Here is an 18,090-nt window from a genome sequence, read left to right as displayed (position 1 = left end):
TATCAGGTGTGGTACTTTAAAAAAAAAAAAGCTACCCACAAAATGTGTCCACACACACGAACACACATATGCACAGAGCCACACATACCTTACTTCACAACAAAACACAAATAAGTGTGTCAGTTGAGTACCTATATGAATTATTAATCTGGGGTTTACTTTGAAATAACATTTAAGGAGGGAATTAATATGCACGAAATAAATTAAGATCCTGATCTTCTCACTGTAACTCTCACTAAATATGCAAAAAGTAGATTAGAATAATAAACTTTAAAAACCTAGAACCCATAAATAGGCTAAAGCATAAACCAAATATTTTGAAGACTTAATCCTGATTAGTTTCTATTTCTAATTAACAACTGCCTTTAAGAGCCTATGAATAATATTAAATACTTGATACTAAAACTGAATTCAGCCTTCAGTAGTATTTGCAAAGTTACAATATGAACAAATCTCTAAGAGCTAGGAATTACAACTTTTAGTAGTTGGAAGGGAAGTTAAACATATTCAATTTAGAAAGCAAAATTAAACACATTTACAAGATGTACTTCTTTCAAGACAGAAATTAATTTGTTTAACTTTGTCCTATATACCTAAGTGATTTTTGGCAGTGTTCCCAAGCAACTAAGTGTTAATGCTACTCTGTACATAGGTTACATAAATTAGATTACTAATTTTAAACACCATGTCAATATTTTAGTGATTTAATTTCATTTAAAGGAGGCACATACACAGAAAAAAAAAAGTCTTGCTGAAAAGATCCTATTACCTTAAGATTTCGGGCACAGCTATTTTGTATGCAGAAAATGAATTGTGACCTAGATCTGCCACTGAAATTAACACCAAGACAGAGTTGCCTTGATTGTAACACATTTTCTATATTACTACCAATTTAGGGCTGGTGTTCCTAACATGACAAAGCCTCAGCGGAGTTGACTATAACACTCATTTGTATTCCAAATTTTCTTACAGTTTTGTTTTTTTGTTGTGAGTAGACAGGTTTTCTGACAAAATAGCTGCTTCTCTTTCCAAAGGAAACGTCATTTGGTTTAGAAGCTAACACACTAACAGTATTTCAGGGTTCTGAATGATTTAAATATTTCTGAACTTTGATTTTTTTACCTACTTTTGATCATTAGAAAATCACACAATCTATGACACACTACCTATATTACTTACATTCCATGCAGAAACTTTCCAGCTATTCTTAGAATTATTTTTTTTGCTAAGTGGTATCAATTCCAAATGATGTACTTCATAGGCAGAATTGCAATTTTAAAATTCTTTGGTGTAGAAACATATCAAAAAATCTCTTTTTTAGTTTCTTTTCCTCTAAAAGGAAGCCTTTGAGCCAGGTAGGTGATAGGCCAAAGACAAAAGAACAAGAAGGCTTTCCTTAAGGAAAAGGATTAAGGTTAGTACCAAATACCTTCTCAAAGAATCAATCAACAAATCAATCAACATTTATTAAGTTCCTACTATGTGGCAAGCACAGGTAATTTTATTATTGATCTAAGGCCAATACCCTCTTTACAATCAACCTCAAGGCATAGGTGGGTTGGCACCCACTCTTTTCCACTGAAATGGTGATAAAGTGGATCAATGGATCCCTGGAATCAGGGAGATGTCAGTACAAATCCAGCCTCAGACAAGTACTAGCTGTGTGACCCTGGGCAAGTCACTTAACCTCTGTCTGCTTCAGTTTCCTCAACTATAAAATGGAGATAAAGATAGCACCTACCTCACAGAAGATAAAACGTTAAGATAAAATTTGTAAAGCACTTTGCAAATATACAAATGCTAGCTAGTGTTAAGATATCAATGGGAGATGGAAGGGAGAAGGGGGGAGGAACGTGCAAGAGGGATGGGATGGTGACCTGGTTGCTCAGTTCCGGAATGTTAACATAGGCTGTATTTTAAGATATCTTTCCTTGTTCAAGAATACCATATTACCTGAACTTGTATGGGGGCAGAATCATGTCAGAGGGCACAGATGACTATATCACTTTAGACATCTCTCCAAGTTAGATAGATATGCTTTGGATACAGATTAATGACCTATTAAATAAAATTATCTGGCAGACTAGCAATGAATTCATTCATGAAAGTTAATAACGCACATTAGATAGATTACTTTTGTGTTTAAGTACAACATTCCAGAAGTTTCAAGATAAAAAGTAAGTATATATATAGCAATTCAAACAAGAAAAAGATGATCAAACACTTGAAAATTAAATTGATGGCTGAACTAACATGATTACCTTCTAGCACTGAGTAGTACAAGATAAATTCTAAAATAATATCCTTATGTCTGCTAGTATGGCAAACTTCTATTACCTCCTTGTTTCTTACCTGGATGCACTACTTTATGGCTTCTGACTGACTGGCTGACTTCTCCATCAGAGTCTAGTATCCTCTCCTCCCTCTTGCCATCCTGCCACAACTACTCCTTTTAATAGCTTCCTTCTGTGTGTTGCTTCCCCATTAGAATGTAAGCTCCGTGAATGCAGGGACAGCATTTCTATTTTTTGTATTTGTATCCTTAGTATAGTGTTTGACAAGTAGTAAGTGCTTAAAAATGTTTACTATTTATTGACTAGCAGTACAACTCATTTACCAACTGTACATTTTCCTTGATTAAAAAAATTTAATTTGTTTTACTCCATATTTAGGCTAACTTCAACCTACACTTATTTTTACACTTGAATCACAACTTACAACTTAGAAGACATAATTAACATTGTGAAGTTCTCAAAATAAAAAAATATTTCCAATTTTTATAGTCTTTTATACATATATAATATGTATTCATTAAAAACACGTTTTCTGTAATGTTCTCTCAAAAATTTTTATTTATTGATAACCAACTGTTGTTTTAAAAATCATCTTCACATTTCAATATCTCTCTCTGACCCCTTTCCTACCTGATGGCCCTTGATTATAGCAAAGGTGGTTGGGGGTGGGGGTGGGGTGAGGTAGTTTAGTAAAACCACACATAACCAAGTCTGACAATATATGAAATATTCCACAACCACAGTCCCCCTGCCTCTGCAAAGAAGGGAGGGAAATACAACCTTTTAACTGTTCTCTGAGGTCAATCTCGGACTTGTTATTTTCTGAAATTCTAGTCTAGTCCCAAAAGTTGTCCTCATTATAATCCAAATCCTCCCCAATAAGGGAAAGAAATGTTCTTTAAAGACTGGTTCATATTTTTCAGGTCATCAGGGCAATGATTCCCAATCTTTCTGGAAATGATAACTATGGATATTTAATTTATTTGACAATATAACCTTGTTCAACCAACTAAAAAAATGTAGCATCTATTTTTCAAAATTAGAGGGAATTAAAATTGAGCACTAGCTCTCCCTCATTCATGGAATGCACTCCTTTCTTACTTCCACCTTATACTCAGTCCCTCTCCTCTTCCTTTATGATGCAGCTCAGACACCATCTTCTGCATGAAGCCTTTCCTGATCCCAACTGTTAGTACCCTCCCTTCTACAGCAGTGTATATTTAACTAATTTGTATATGTGTGTATATTTTTAAAAGTATGTTGTGTGTATATATAATAAACTTTACATATATGCAAGCATGCATACATGCATGTATGTATGTCCTTGTTGTCTCCCTATTAGAATGTAATTTCCAAGTAGGGACTGTTTCACTCTTTATCCTTGTATTCCCAGCACTTAGCACAATGCCTGTTGCATATTAGGTTGACTAATAAGACAACATGCTTTTAAATATCAAATCCACTTCATCATGGCACCATTTAGTTCAATGAAAGAATCCTAGAACGATAAAGCTGAAAGGGTAGTCCTTACGGATGTAAAGTGGCTAAAGTAGAATATACCTCTCCAGAAGCAACATTAATTCATTTCTTTAACACAAGGAGAACTGAGCTCACTGATGATACTAGGGTCAACTCTAGATTCCCCAGGGTGCAGATTTTCAGGTCCCTGCAGTTAGGTCACCTCCTTCTTCCCTACTGCACCATTAGCCTCTTGGAAGGGTAGGCAAGGGGAAAAAAAGGCTGAAAAGATCTCCCAGCAGTTCTGGTGGTTAGGGGATTGTATAATTCAGTTCTCAGCACGATCCCCATACACAGAGGAAGTAGGATTGTAGCTGTGATGGAATTTGTATAGGGAACTCCCAGATGAGGAAAACTTCTAATGCAGGTCAGGACCTTCTCTGCAACAAAGAGTCTTCGAGAGGTCTTCTCAGGGTCACACAGTCTGCAATATGCTTTAAATGCAGTATCTGACCCCCGGTTGTGCTGGTCCTGAGGCTAGTCCTCTAGATCACAATTCTGGCATCCCCTTTAAGCCCACCACCACCATCACAACCACAAATGATTAAGAGATGGTTCTATGTTTAAGTCTACTAGAAACTTACGAAGATCAGAAGAGCTCTCCATTATTTTATCTGGCTCTGAAATATCTCCACATAGTCTGGGCAATTGGTCAAAGATGGAAGAATGTAAGAAAGGAAGTCTGACTCACCAGGGAATGCATAAGAGCATTCTTGTCATTTAATGACATCGACATCAGAGACAAAAAAATAAGGGTCTTTTTATGTTTTCTCTTTCAAAATTTCTGTTCAAGTCAAAAGTCTGAAGCAATAAGAAATCCCAGCAATTTATCTAACTAGCAAGAAGGAAGAGATAGTTCTATTGCCTAGAGACTGTGGATATTGTGTGCCTGTGACAGGGGAAGGATGGAGAGGTCTCAAGAGTGAGGGAGAAACATCAGTTTTTATGGTAAATTAATGTTACTTTACTATTTCTGAAAGGTTGGGTTGTCAGGCCACTCCAATTCAACAAAAAAGTGTAAATACAAAATATTTCCATGTAATCCAGTCTTTCACATGTTTGTTTTTAATATATATTTTTTAAATTCAGCATGTAATTACCACTTTCTCAAAAAGTTTAGCATCTCTTGATCTTCAATGATCTACATTTGATCTACAATGATCATTTACCAAGTAGTTAAGACAACACAATCGAGATTCTGATCCCATGGTTTGGGGTAAGATACGGCTCTGTAGAATAGCAAATATTAAAAATTCACTTGCAGTCCAGATTTTAACCCACTTCACTTGCCAGTTAATAAAGTATAAATTCTCAAAGATTTTCAAATAAAGAGCAAGGGATCCAGCAAAGAAATATATTAGGCTGGACTCAGACACATTCTGGGCCCCAACTACTGCCCTAAAGAATATCAGAAAAGGGCAAATGACAGAAAATAACCTCCTGCCATCGTCACGAATTAGTCATTGGTTGCTAGGATCTAGATATTACTGAAATAGAAAAGGATAAAAGGAGATATTTAAAAAGAAGTAAAGAGCCAGGTAACAAATAACACCTACAGACAAAACAAATGAGAGAGGCCAGAAGATGAAAGCAACTACGGATGTGGAAAAGAATGAGAATTCCAGAAACCTGGTCTGAAAGATTCATTCCATAAGTATTTAAGAACCTTACCGCCTGGTAATAGGGCAAATTTAAAAAGTAGTATCTTATGACCTTGAGGCCATCCCTTTACCACCTGAAACAAATTACAGGGACTACAAAGGGACCAAATTGTCAGTGCTCCAACAGACAAACCTACAGAAAATCAGCAAGACAAGGCATTCAATGCTGGCTAAGTTTTGGGGAAAGGTTTACAGCAGTGACCAAAAAGATGTGATAGTTGATTTCTGTGCCTGCTATACTCTAGTGTCTTTCTGTACACACGAAAGAAACAGAAACCAACTTGTAAGTAAAAAGAATCTTTAAAAAAAAAATCTATCTTCGGCAACCAGTATATTCTCAAAAAAGCAGTAACTAGTTCATTCTATGATAATTCCACTCAAAAACAACGTATCCGATTAAGAGCAAGTTATTTTTTTTCCACTGAATGGAAAAAGCCTAGCAAGTAAATAATAAAAAGTATTACTTTTAACTCCATGGAAGAAATGCCATGAAGTGGTTCTTAATCGTCTACTATCTAACAGGCCAGGCGATTAGGAGCAAACCTAAGTGTTCTCCCATTAAGAAGTGCAGCATTTACAATGAATTATTTTAAACAACTTTGTAGCCTACGTTTTCTACCCATCATAGCAATTAATAACAGACTAACCAGGAGAGACGTCCAAGATAGGAAGGGCATTTTCTGAGTTGGCCTTTCTTGGCCTTCGTGACAGAGGCAGGAGCCCCCAAATACCTAAGGAGTTGTAGTGGGTGTGCACCGCTAACCCGACCAGGGGTGGGTCTGGGGGGACAAACTTGGTCAACTTTCGAGCCCGCCTAAGTTTCAGAGAACTCCTGCCCAGGACTACCCAGAGGCCCTACCGGGACGCCCGCGCGGGTTCCTGCCCCGGGCGTTTGGGGGGCACCCCGGGAAGACAAAACAAAGCGCTAGCCGGGGCGCGGAGGCCCAGCCGAGGCTCAGCGTGCGAGGGCCGAGCGGGGGTGGGGGGGACCCCAACGAGCCCTGCGCTGGGCTGAGGGCCTAGCTGGCCTCGGGGAGGGAGCCCGCGGAGCCGGGAGTTCAGGGAGCCCCATCCGAGCCTCAGGCCGAGGGCAGGGAGGGCTTTCCCGGCTGGACAACAGCTCAGCCTCGGGGCCTGGGCGTAGGCCGGGACGCTCCGAAGCCCCCAGAGGCGGGCGGCGGGGCCTAGGGCGCCAGGACCGTAGCCCGCTCCCGGGCAGGGGGAGGGGCCGCCCGAACTCACCTCTCTTGGGAGCTCTGGCAGGAGACAGCCCGCCGCTCTGGTCGCCGTTCTCCCGCTTGCCCTTGTGCTTGGGGCCGGCGACGCCCGACGAGCCGGGGTCGCCGCCGTGGTGGTGGTGGTGCCGGTGCCTCTCGCGCTCCTTGTGGCCCTTATGCTTGGGCCCGACCGCGCTCACCGTCAGCGGCGAGAAGGTGAAGAGCGCCGAGGCCGCCAGCGGTGCGGCCAGAGGGGGCCCCGAGGGGGCCAGCGAGGGCGGCGGCGGCGGCGGCAGCAGCAGCGGCTCCGAGGGGCCCGGGACGGTGGAGGCTGCAGCAGGAGGCGGCGGCGGCCCGGGCTGTTGGCGGCTGCGACGGCGCCGGTAAGGGGGAGCGGGAGGGGGGTCCTGGCTCGGCCGCCCCCGCTTCTCCCGGGGCCCCCCGCTGCTCGCCCGGCGCTGCCGCTTAGTCCCACGGGGCGAGGTCCCGGGCCGGGGCTTCTCCTTCCCCCCTTTGTCCGGCTCCTCGGGCGCCGCCACCGCCCGCACTACGCGCACCGCTCCGACCTGCGCAGCCATTTCACCCACACACACATTTAAATGGCCCGACCGCCCCCCCGTCCTCTCATCGCGCAGGCGTTGCTCGCGCAGGGCCCGCTGGGCTTTGAAGTTCCTCCCGCACCCACCTCCTCCCAGCTTGCCTTCGACACAGACCGTGCTTGACGGAAGCGGCAGTTCCCTTTCCATCTCCGTAGGGTGCCCGAGACAAGTTTCCATTGTAAAAGCCTTCGGAACTGCGCGTTGCCTCCTGGGAGTGGTAGTTTTGCTAGGTAGGCTTCCCGCCCCCTGAACTGCGCAGCGTGTAGAAGACGAAAGGGAAGCGTGCGCGCAGTCACGCGTCTTTCCTGCTCGCGTTTCACATCCGCTGGACGTGGAGGGGTTGCGGCCAACGGCCTTAACGGCTGCCCGCCACCGTCCCCCGTCCTCGCTGCCTAGACGCCGCCTCCTACCAGCGCCTTTCGGCCGCGCCGTTCCTCGTAATTGAATGTTATGTTCCTGGGAGGGAAAAGGGCTGGGGAGGAAGCCGAAGGGAAAGAGGCGCCAGAGTAACTTCCTCAGGGGCGCCCCTCCCCGCCCCGCCGCGGGCTCGGGCCCGGGATCGGCCGAGGGGCGGCCTCTGCTCCGCCGTGCCAGCGGCTCCGCTCCAAACCAAAGTGGGAGTCAGGTAACCGAAGGAACTTCCGGCGGGCCGCAGACGTGAGGATGGTCACTTGTCCAGCCATTTAACAGACCGCCCTGAACAGTTCGCCGAGATGCCATGCACAGCGTCTCGTTTAGGGCGTTCTGTTACGATGGGGTTCAATCTGTAACAGTCGTGAGTTTCTCCCAAAAAAACCCCAAACTGCTTTTTTTTTTCTTGGAAAGTTTTGCAGTCCCCACCCACCCACCCAAAAAACATTAAATCAGTGCTGGGTTAACCAGCAGCCAACCAGCTGGCATGGACGGGGATGGAGTCTCCCAGGAAAGTGATCCCAGCCAAGTTGAGATCTGCCCTGATAGAGGTTGTTAACCCACAGAACCATGGGAGTGTGAATAAATTGGGAGTATTTTGTCCGTTAAAAATAAGTTTATTAATAGAGGCGTTCAACAAGCATTTACTAAATGCCACGTACTCTGCTGAGCTCTGGGAATACCAAAAGATAGTGCCTGCCTTTAAGAAGCTTACTAACCTGCAAGCTATGAAAACTCAAATCTGCATCGACCTTTGGAACTCCCAGAGTAGGACGTAAATGGAAGGCAGTGTCAGGGGAGTTGGGGGAAGAGGGGAGCCAAGAAAGGCCCTTTGCAGAAGGTTGGAGTCTTGAAGGAAGCCAATGGGTGGAGGTGAGGAGAATGGAATGGAAGAATGGAAGACAGCCAGTGTCAAGGCACAGGCGGAGTATCTTAGGAGAGGAGCAAGTGTGGGCTGGTGTAACTGGATCGTGAAACAAAGTGGAAGAGAATGAAATTTAAGAAGACTGAAAAGGTAGAAGTTAGGTTTGTGAAAGGTTTTAAATGACCAAAAGAGAATTTTATATTTGATCCTGGAGATAAGGAGCCACTGTAGTTTATTGAAGGGAAGGAGAATTGTTGATGTGGTGAGGCCAGCCTTAGGAAAATTACTTTGGCAGCTGAGGGGAGGAAAGACTAAGGTAGGAAGAGACTGTGTTTTGGGAGATGAATTAAGAGACTGTTGCAGTAGTCCAGCAGTGAAGTGATGAGGCCCTGCTCCAGGGTGGAGGGTGAGAGAGTAGAGAGAAGTGATAGATAGGAGAGCTGTTGTGTGGGTAGATACTGTTACGAGACTTGGCAACAGATTGTATGGCTGAGAAAGAGGAGTCAAGGAGGAAGAGCCTGGATGGTTGGGACAATGATGGTGCCCTTGAGGTTATTTGGGAAGTTTGGAAGAAGGGACGGATGGAGGTGGGGGGGAAGGCAGAGATAATGAGTTCTGTTTTGGAAGTGTTTGAGATATCTGTGGGACATCCAGTATGAGTTGTCCAGTAGGTGACTTGGTGGAGGTTGGGAGAAGTTAAGGTTTGATAAATAAGTCTGAGCATTATCTGCATAGAGATGATAATTGAACCTATAGAAACTGAGAATATGAAGTGAGATAAGTGTAGGGTGAGAAGGGAAGGAGGACAAGGACAGACCCTGTCTGGGTGACTCAGTGAATACAGTGTTGGGCCTGGAGTCTGGAAGAAGGTTCAAATCCAGCCTGAGACACTAGGTATGTGACTCTGAGCAAGTCACTTTAAGCTCTGTTTGTCTCACTTTCCCCAACTGTAAAAAGGGGATAATAATAGCACCCAGAAGTGTTGTGAGGATCAGATGAGAGAAATTGCTTAGCTCAGTGCCTGGCACACGGTGTATACTTAAATGTTTGTTTGTTTCATTCCTTCCTTCCTTGGGTGCATGACCTGGAGGAAGATCCAACAAAGGATACTGACAGGAAGAGAACTAGTAGAAAGTCCTGTCATGAAAAAAAAAAAAAGGGAAATATCCAGTAGAAAGGGTGATCCAGATCCTTTCAAGCAGTCTGTGAATCAAAACCATTTTCATAATAATATTAAGATGTTTTAAATTCTGATAAGGCAAATATCATGTAACCCACATAAACCCAGTAAACAAAAGCTTTTTTTTTTGAGGGGATCCTCAATAATTTTTAAAGAGTATAAAGTGGTCCTGAGACTAAAAAGGTTGGGACACTGTTAAAAGACAGCAGAGAAGTCAAGTTTCATTTCAGTTACATGATAAGGTCAGAAACAAGATTAGAGATTATAGAATTAAATAAGAGAAATAGAGGCATCAAGTGTAGAAGGCTTTCTCAAGGAGTTTAGCTGAGAAGGGCAGAAAAGATATTAACATGATAGATAGCAGAGATGGTAGGATCAAGTAAGTGTTTTTTGAGAAGAGGAGACATGCATATTTATAAGCCTTCAAGAGGGGCCCAATAAATAGAGAATAAATATTAAAGAAGAGTGGCTGTTATAGTGGAATAAATTAGCTGGAGAAATGTGTTCAAATGAATAGAACACTTACAGAGAACACTTACAGAGTCAGGAAGACCTAAGTTCAATTTTTGTCTTTTGACACTTAACTGGCTGTGTGACCATGGACAAGTCACTTTTATCTGTTTCTCTCAGTGAGATCAGTAAAATTTATTTAGTGAAAGGAGTTGCCTGTGTCAGGAAACCAGAGATCCTGAATGTTTTTTGGCGAGGCAATCGAGGTTAAGTGACTTGCCCAGAGTCACACAGCTAGTGTCATGTGTCTGAGATCATATTTGAACTCGGGTCCTCCTGACTCCAAGGCTGGAGCTCTCTATTCACTTCGCCACCTAGCTACCCCAGAGATCCTGAATTTTAAATGATTGCTACCCATACCAAGCTTCCAGAGCACTGCTTCCTTACCTCACTGATAAAAACTTTACTCCAAAGAACTTGAAGAAAAATTATTTAAACTTATCGAATGTGCAGAAAACTCTACTAGGCATTTGAATTCAGTAACCATTTATTTATCTTGTATGCAAGGAATATTCACATCAATGAGGTTACAGATTCACTTGAGTATTAAGTATACAGAATACTTGTAAATGTTTTGTTAGGCTCTATGAAAAATATTGTCATGATGTGTCCACATTTAAACAATAGATATGTTTCTGAAAGCTGTGTATAACTTTACATATCACTTTAAACTTTATAAAACTCTTCCCTCACAACAACCTTGTGAAGGAGTTATACAGGTGGGGCAGGGGAAGACTGAGGAGGGTTTCAATGAGGACCAGAAATTTCGGTGATTTATAAAGCCTTAGATGAGGGAATCCTAATACCAGTGTGAATTTTTTGGCAATTGAGTCTTAGAAAATTGCATCCAGACACTGAGAGGTTAAGTGTCTTGCTTTGTATGTTTTAAGAGATAGTAATTGAACAGTTTTCCTGACTGGGTCCTTCTATTCACTTAGGCCAGGCTGCTTTTCATGCACATGTTATCCTCACTTTATAGATGAGGAAACTGAGGTTCACAGAGTTTATGATTTGGCCATGTTCATGCAGCTCAAGTCTGGGACTTAAATCCATATTTCACTCCTAACAAGTTCATTTGTTCCACACTGCTTCAGCACATAAATCAAATTTTTGTTATACAATAATTTTAAATGAATTATTTGAACACCATAGAAATGCGTGGTAAATCTTTGCATTTTCACTAACAGCACCCCGGCTTCAATTAACCTTTTACCTGAATTATTTTATAGCTTTCTAGCTGCTGTCTTTTCTTCCGTTCTTCACCTCACTGCCAGATTACTTTTGTCAAAGTGTAGTTCTGAATCAACAAATTCACCTTCAATAAACATTTACTAAAGACCTGTATATATGATACTGTGCTAGGCTGAAGAAGATGAGAAACAAAATAAGACAGAATCTCCACCCTCAAGGAGGTTTACGTTCTAGTAGTAATAATAAAACATCCTCACAAATAACTGATACAAAATGGAATATAATATCTTCATAGCTGAGTAGGAACCTTCCAGGAAAGGAAAATTAATTCCTGACTGAAGGTGGTATTGGGGCATGAAGAATGGAGAGAATATCTATAAGCAGAAAGACCTTCATTCCTTGTAATAACATGTAACTTGAACAAAGTGGGAAAAAATGAGATGTTTGTGGAATAGAGGACTTTGGCTGGAGCACAAATTATGTGAGATGAAACTTTAAAGATACAAAGAATGTCATATCATCTTTTCTGTCAGTAGAGCAAGTGGGAGGACTTCTTAAATTAAGAAGGTAATAAAGAAATAGCCCATTTAAAAAATTTATTAAATGTCCACTAGTTAGTTGTGAGAAATAGAACACACAAAGATGAAAAACACAGTTCCTGCCCTCAAGGAACTGACAGTCTACACGAGGCAGAATAAGATCTACACAGAAAAGCATAATTCAAAGTAGGTAGTTTAGAGAGTTATAGACAAAGTATCATAAGAAATGGAAGAAGAGAGTATGATTTGAGGATGTTTGGAGAAGGAATCAAGGAAAGATTTTCCAGAATGAATAGGGTCATTTCACTGACTTAAAAAAATCAACAGTACCTTACACAGGATTAATAAATATTTGCTGAATTGAAGGATAGCACCTCCCTATTACAGATATGGCAAAATAATTTAATTACTAGATAAATAAGAATCAATTTGGTATCACAGTCATTTATTTCAAGATTTTTACATTTACTTCTGTATCTTCTATGATCTAGTATTTCTCAGCCCCCAAAGGTTATAAGTATTATTTTCTCTAGGGGAGAGGCTGTTGTCAATTCTGGGGGTCATGAACTTCTCAAAAGGAAAACTAATGGTTGCAACCCTGAGGTAGGATTAACATGTGGCATCATGTATTCTGGTAGTTCTTCTGTAGAGATAGTTACCCCCTATTTGAGGCAGGAAAGTGCTGGGAAAAAGGAGTTCTATATTTGTCTCTGAGGACAGCTACAAAGAATAGCTGTGCATTTTCCCACTTAAAGTAGAGAGAGATGTTGTTCTTTTTCTGAATACTTGTGAAGTAGTTCCTTCTCACTCTGACCCCCCCCCACCTTTTCTCTTTGTTTCCTGAGATTAGATGGAGGTGAGGAGACATGGGGATAGGAAGTGTTCATTCATTTATGGTCTCCTTGCTAACTGGAAAGAATCTAATTTTTCTCCTTTTTACGGGATTTAAAATCTGAAAATGCTAGCTGCCTCTGGTTTGAACATGGAGTTAGTAAAAGATTAACAGTACACATTAATTTTAAAAATTTCATTACATTTTTACTATCTTTTAAAATACTGATTTATCAAGAGAATGGTCCTGATACTTATACATTGTAGGACGATAATACATGATACAACCACATATGCCATCATAATACGTGCAGTAAAATGGACAGAGAGGGGGATAGATTTTTTGGGTATGGTATTTTCCCTACATTTAGGCTTCTCTTGTAAAACTGTATTCTGTTCAAAAGACAAGAAATATTTTATTAATTATTTGTTGTTCAGTTTTTTCCCAATTGGATTCTACATCAATGTTCAGTAATTTGTGTGTATGTGCAGGGCATAGAGCACTTACTTGGGCCTGGACTCAGGAAAACCTGGTTTCAAATCAGCCATTAGACCCTTACTAGCTGTGTGACCAAGTGAACAAGTCACTTAACCTCTGTTTGCCTCAGTTCTCTCACCTGTGAAATGAGGATAATAATGGCATCTACCTCGCAGAGTTACTGTGAGGAACAAATGAGATGATGATTGTAAAGCTCGGCGCAGGGCCTGGTGCATAGTAGGTGCTCTATAGATGTTAGGTATTATTGCTTTGTCTCGTTTTGTTCAGGTCCATATTGTTTTGTCATATTTGTTGGGTGAGTATTAAAAAAAAAGAAAGCAATTAATTGGGTTAATTCTTAATAGAAACCATAACAACAAGTTTCTAATAATGCCAGCTTATATTTAAGTAGCACTTTACATTTTCAAAGGACTTTTATATGGATTTTTTATTCCCCACAACAATCTTGTGAGGTAGATGTACAAGAATAGTATAATTATTTGCATTTTATAGACAAAAAAACTGATGTCAAGACAAGTTGAGTCATTTCTTTAAGTGACACAGAGCCAGCACTATATAGAAATAATATCTAACATTCAACTTTTGCAAACCTTATTACCACATTATATACAAGAATAGTTTCATTTCAGAAGTGAAAAGATCCATTCTCAAACCTCTAAATACAACTAGTTACTTCTAACTACATGTAAATAAGGTGAAAATCCCAAAATGTTGTACAGATCTGTGTATCTCTTTTGTTTTAAAGCCATTTGTGTCATTAGCATATCACCTCATTGGTTAGATGGTGATTATAGAGCACATTTACTTCATGTGGCAGCATTCAGATGTTTTTGTTTGGCCACTACGCTCTCTTACGTGGCAAATTCCAATTTGCATTCTTCTGAATGAAAGTTGGAAGTCAGATTAAAGGTTCCACGTAGGAGGTGGATTTCTTGGTCCTTTTGGTTTTGAAAAACGGTTTGCAAAACCTAGAAGAAAAAAAATGTCAAGAATATTACATATGTATATGGCCCTTAGTTGCAAAAAAAAAAAAAAAGCTCATGATCTAAGGCTACGTTAATAGAAGTTATAATCAAAAGAATGGAAGTGATAGGCCCACTCATGATGTCTTTGTTAGATTGTCCCTATAAGACTGTGCTCGGTTCTGAGCTCTGCATTTTAGCAAGGACCCTGATAAAATGAAGTTGGGACCAAGAAGGGCAGTTAAAAGGATGTTGGCAATTCTGTCATCAGTCGATCAGCTAGCATTTAAGCACTTACTGTGCCAAACTGGCACCAGGGATCCAAAGAAAAGCCTGTGATAGGCTCATGCGCTTAGAGCTAGAAGGGACAGCAGAGTCGTCCAGACCAGTGGTATCAGGCAACAGCAATGCTCTCTAGCACAGCCTGAACCAAATTAAAATGTTATTGGGAAATATTTAACAATAATAAAAAAAATACAACACAACCTAGATAATGCTAATATGTGGTTTTCTAAGTGGCCTCTTTTCTGTTTGATATTTGCCTGCCATGCACTTGTGTACATGTCATTTAACCTACTTGGTGCTGTAATCCATAACCTGATTTCACTGGATTGCTGTGACAAAAAACATAAATCTAAAGAGCTTAATAAGTTTGAGTTGTCTCTTTTCTGTGTGGCTCTAGAGGACAAAACTAAAACCATTTCTGAAAATTATAGGAAGGGAGCTTTAAACTTCATATCAGGAAAGATCCTGAGAGAAAAGATTATTAATAACCAATGACTTGGGGAAATTCTGATTTTCCCCTTTTTCATTTATCCTCATTTTCATACTTCAGTCTCTGAATCTGAAAGTTGAGCTAACCTTCTCTATCCAGAACCTACCCAGGTGGGGCAGCCATTGTGTTCCACTCAGGTTTGGGTGGGGGATAAGTTCTTTGAATAGATTGTCAAGGCTGGGATTAATGAAGGAATCAAAGTTCAGGTCTAGCCCCTCATTATAATATTCATTCTCTCATTAATTGTTAACCAATCAGAGTTGACTGCCACCCTGAGGAACACCTGCTCTTAGAACATAGAAACTGAGGGAGGGCCTCAGAAGAGAAAGACAGCTACATGACCATCTTTTTATCAAAATACTGGCATTATGAATAAAATTATTAAATTATCCAGAAATTATGTCTTTCCAACCTTTTTAAACATCACAATCTCTTAATTAAAACTGCTTGAAAATGCAATAGGCTTCCTAATAAGATCTTGAGTTTCCATGTACTGAAAGTATTTAAGCTACTTCTCATGCACCTGATGGAGGACTGAATTAAATAATCTCTGAAAACCCAATAGATTCTGTGATATGTATTATATTAAAGCTTTTATTCATTAGTTGACATTTTGATAAATACAGTAATTTTAAATGAAAATCATAATCACATTCTAATAACTTCATATTATTAGGAAACCATTTAAAATTTTAATAATAATTATATAGCAGTTTCTGGTTATTCATGGGCAGGATATTTAAGTACCATAAAGCCAAGTATCATATTCCTCAATTCCCTGCTCTCCTCAAATACTAAGAAATTTCCATTTCAGATAAAAATAAAATTTGATGTAACATCTAAATTTATTTTTTTAAATGCCACATTAAATGCAATTTTCTGTCAGTTTCATTACAGAGAACCATTAACTTAAATGAGTTTTGAGAGGTCTTTGGGATAGTTGGATTACTTTGGGTACAAGAGGAGAATATTTTAAAAGTTGGGAGACCAGTTTGAATCCCCATCTCAGAATTATTAACTGTGTGGTCATAGATAGGCTTTTTTGGTTGTTTCTGGTCTGGACCTGTGATTTAATCCATGTGGGGAGTTCCTCGTAAACACCTTTTAGTGCTGCAGACAGTGACTGATATATAATTAGCAGTCGGTTCTGTTTCCTGGAGCAACTGAGAAGTTAAACAGATTTTTATCTTTAGTTAGATATATGTCACAAGTGACACTTGAGCCCAGGTATTTCTGACTCCAAGGCCACCAGTCTTTCTACCACCTCTACCCCACCCCCCGCCCCGGTGTGTAAAGAAAAAAATGAAAAGAGCAGGAAGTTTTCTTAAGTTATAGGCTAGATTTGGAAGAGAGAAGAAAGAAATGGGTATGTATGTGTGTGTAAAATCAATCAATAAACATTTATTAAGCTCCTAGTCTGTGCTAAGAGGTATGGTAAACTAAGCAGAGAGGATACAAAAAGTGGCAAAGACAGTCTCTGCCCTTTAGGAGCTTACACTCTATCAAGGGAGAGGAGCAAACAAATATGGACAAATAAGCTATATAAAGGATAAATAGGAAATAATTAGAGGGAAGGCACTAGAATTAAAAGTGGTTGGCAAGACTTCTTGTAGAAAATACGATTTTGGAAAACCAGGGAATCCTTGGGAAGCAGAGGTGAAGAGGGAGATCATTCCAGGCATAGAGGACAGCCAGGAGCAGAGAGATGTAATATCTTGTTCATGGAACGGCAAGGAGACCATTGTCACTTAAGAGGGAATGCGATGGGAGAAGACTAGAAAGGTAGATGGAGGTAGGTTATGAAGAGCTTTGAACATTAAACAAAGGATCTTTTTATTTGGTCCTGGAGGATGGAGGCAATCAGGAGCCAAGGGAGTTTATGGTTTTTTGAGTGGGAAAAGAGAATGTCATGGTCAGACTTGTATTTTAGGAAAAACAATTCTGAAATTACCTTTGCTGGTAGTAATAGAAGTGGGGTAAAAAGGATGGGTATGGGTATGAAAGAAATTCTGAATGCCTTTGCTATGAATGGGGGGAAACAGTGGAATCCCGGGCATCATAATCTCCCTGAGAGGGAAGAAGGGAAATGGTGGGGAAGAATGGTAGGTCAAACAGTTCTTTACATTGGTCAGCAGGTGGCAACCTTGGTTTAAGACCTTGCTTCTAGACCAGTGAGCCTAAGAGTTGAAGGAAAGAGGCGGTGCACAACCTCCTGAGATGCTGGAAAACTGGGAATATATAACACAGCTAGTTATAAATTAGTTAGAGATGACTTAGAAATGGATCCAACCATATTGTGAGTGTTTCCCTTAATTTAGTGAGATTTTAATGCTCTGAAGCAGATGGTTTTAGTAGGTTTTTAAATAGAATTTGAGAGGTAGAAGGATCGTTAAAATCTACTCCAGCCCCTTCATTTAATAGTGGAAAAGTAGATGGGGACCAGATTGGAAATGGCTTTAAGTGATAGGCTAAGAATTTTGTACTTTATCCTAGAGGCAGTAGGGAGTAACTGAAAATTTTTTGCATCAGATCTGTATTTTAGGAATATTAGTTTGGTTGCTGTTTAGAGGATGATTTGGAGAAATTGGGGAACTAATTAGGAAATTACTATAGGAGTTAGGTAAAAGACAAGAGGAACTGAATGGAATGGCATGGCACATACCTTGCATACCTCTGCTGATGGCTCTTTTATCAAAGAACTTCTCTGACTTCACTAGGGTAGACCTTAGTGACAGCCTATTGCTGGGCCCTTACTCAAAGGCCTTTCTGGCTTGGCTAGAGCTTATGTTCCCCTAGCAGAGCTTTTAAGAAGACTAGGTTAGTGCTGCCTCACAATGAGATATCAGAGTAGAACTTTGAAGTGATTGCCTAATTATTATCCCAGTTATTTAAAAGGTAAGATGTAGACAAAATTCAAATAAATATAAGAAACATTTTAGTTCTAAGAAAGTTTCCGTCTGAAAATAACCAAGGCATTAAGACAAACAGGAGTCAGTCAAGCTTTTATAGGCTTGTATGCTAGTTACTTTCATCCATAA

General features: G+C 40.4%; 2 protein-coding genes and 1 long non-coding RNA gene across 7 annotated transcripts in view; 1 reads left to right on the top strand and 2 right to left on the bottom strand.

Annotated features, from left to right (window-relative positions):
* The window catches only part of RSBN1 (round spermatid basic protein 1), a 65,362-nt gene extending 57,820 nt beyond the window's left edge, over nt 1-7,542 (bottom strand). Inside the window, exon 1 of the mRNA XM_021002096.2 lies at nt 6,716-7,542. Within this exon, the coding sequence (XP_020857755.1) occupies nt 6,716-7,466 (751 nt within the window). The 5' untranslated portion in view covers nt 7,467-7,542. The remainder of the gene's footprint in view (nt 1-6,715) is intronic.
* Nucleotides 7,543-7,596: 54 nt separating this feature from the next.
* Nucleotides 7,597-18,090, top strand: part of LOC110219033 (uncharacterized) — a 122,577-nt gene continuing 112,083 nt past the window's right edge. For all 3 annotated transcript variants that reach the window (XR_013486872.1, XR_013486871.1, XR_002327494.2), the window contains exon 1: nt 7,597-7,914. This is a non-coding gene — a long non-coding RNA (uncharacterized LOC110219033). The remainder of the gene's footprint in view (nt 7,915-18,090) is intronic.
* The window catches only part of PTPN22 (protein tyrosine phosphatase non-receptor type 22), a 69,262-nt gene continuing 64,847 nt past the window's right edge, over nt 13,676-18,090 (bottom strand). For all 3 annotated transcript variants that reach the window (XM_021002101.2, XM_021002111.2, XM_078154942.1), the window contains one exon: nt 13,676-14,283. In XM_021002101.2, the coding sequence (XP_020857760.1) occupies nt 14,219-14,283 (65 nt within the window). In that variant the 3' untranslated portion in view covers nt 13,676-14,218. The remainder of the gene's footprint in view (nt 14,284-18,090) is intronic.

The sequence above is a fragment of the Phascolarctos cinereus genome, unplaced genomic scaffold (assembly GCF_003287225.1).
Source record: "Phascolarctos cinereus isolate Bilbo 61053 unplaced genomic scaffold, phaCin_HiC Scaffold_5;HRSCAF=322, whole genome shotgun sequence".
Lineage (NCBI taxonomy): Eukaryota > Metazoa > Chordata > Mammalia > Diprotodontia > Phascolarctidae > Phascolarctos > Phascolarctos cinereus.
This window is presented reverse-complemented; position numbering and strand designations above follow the sequence as displayed.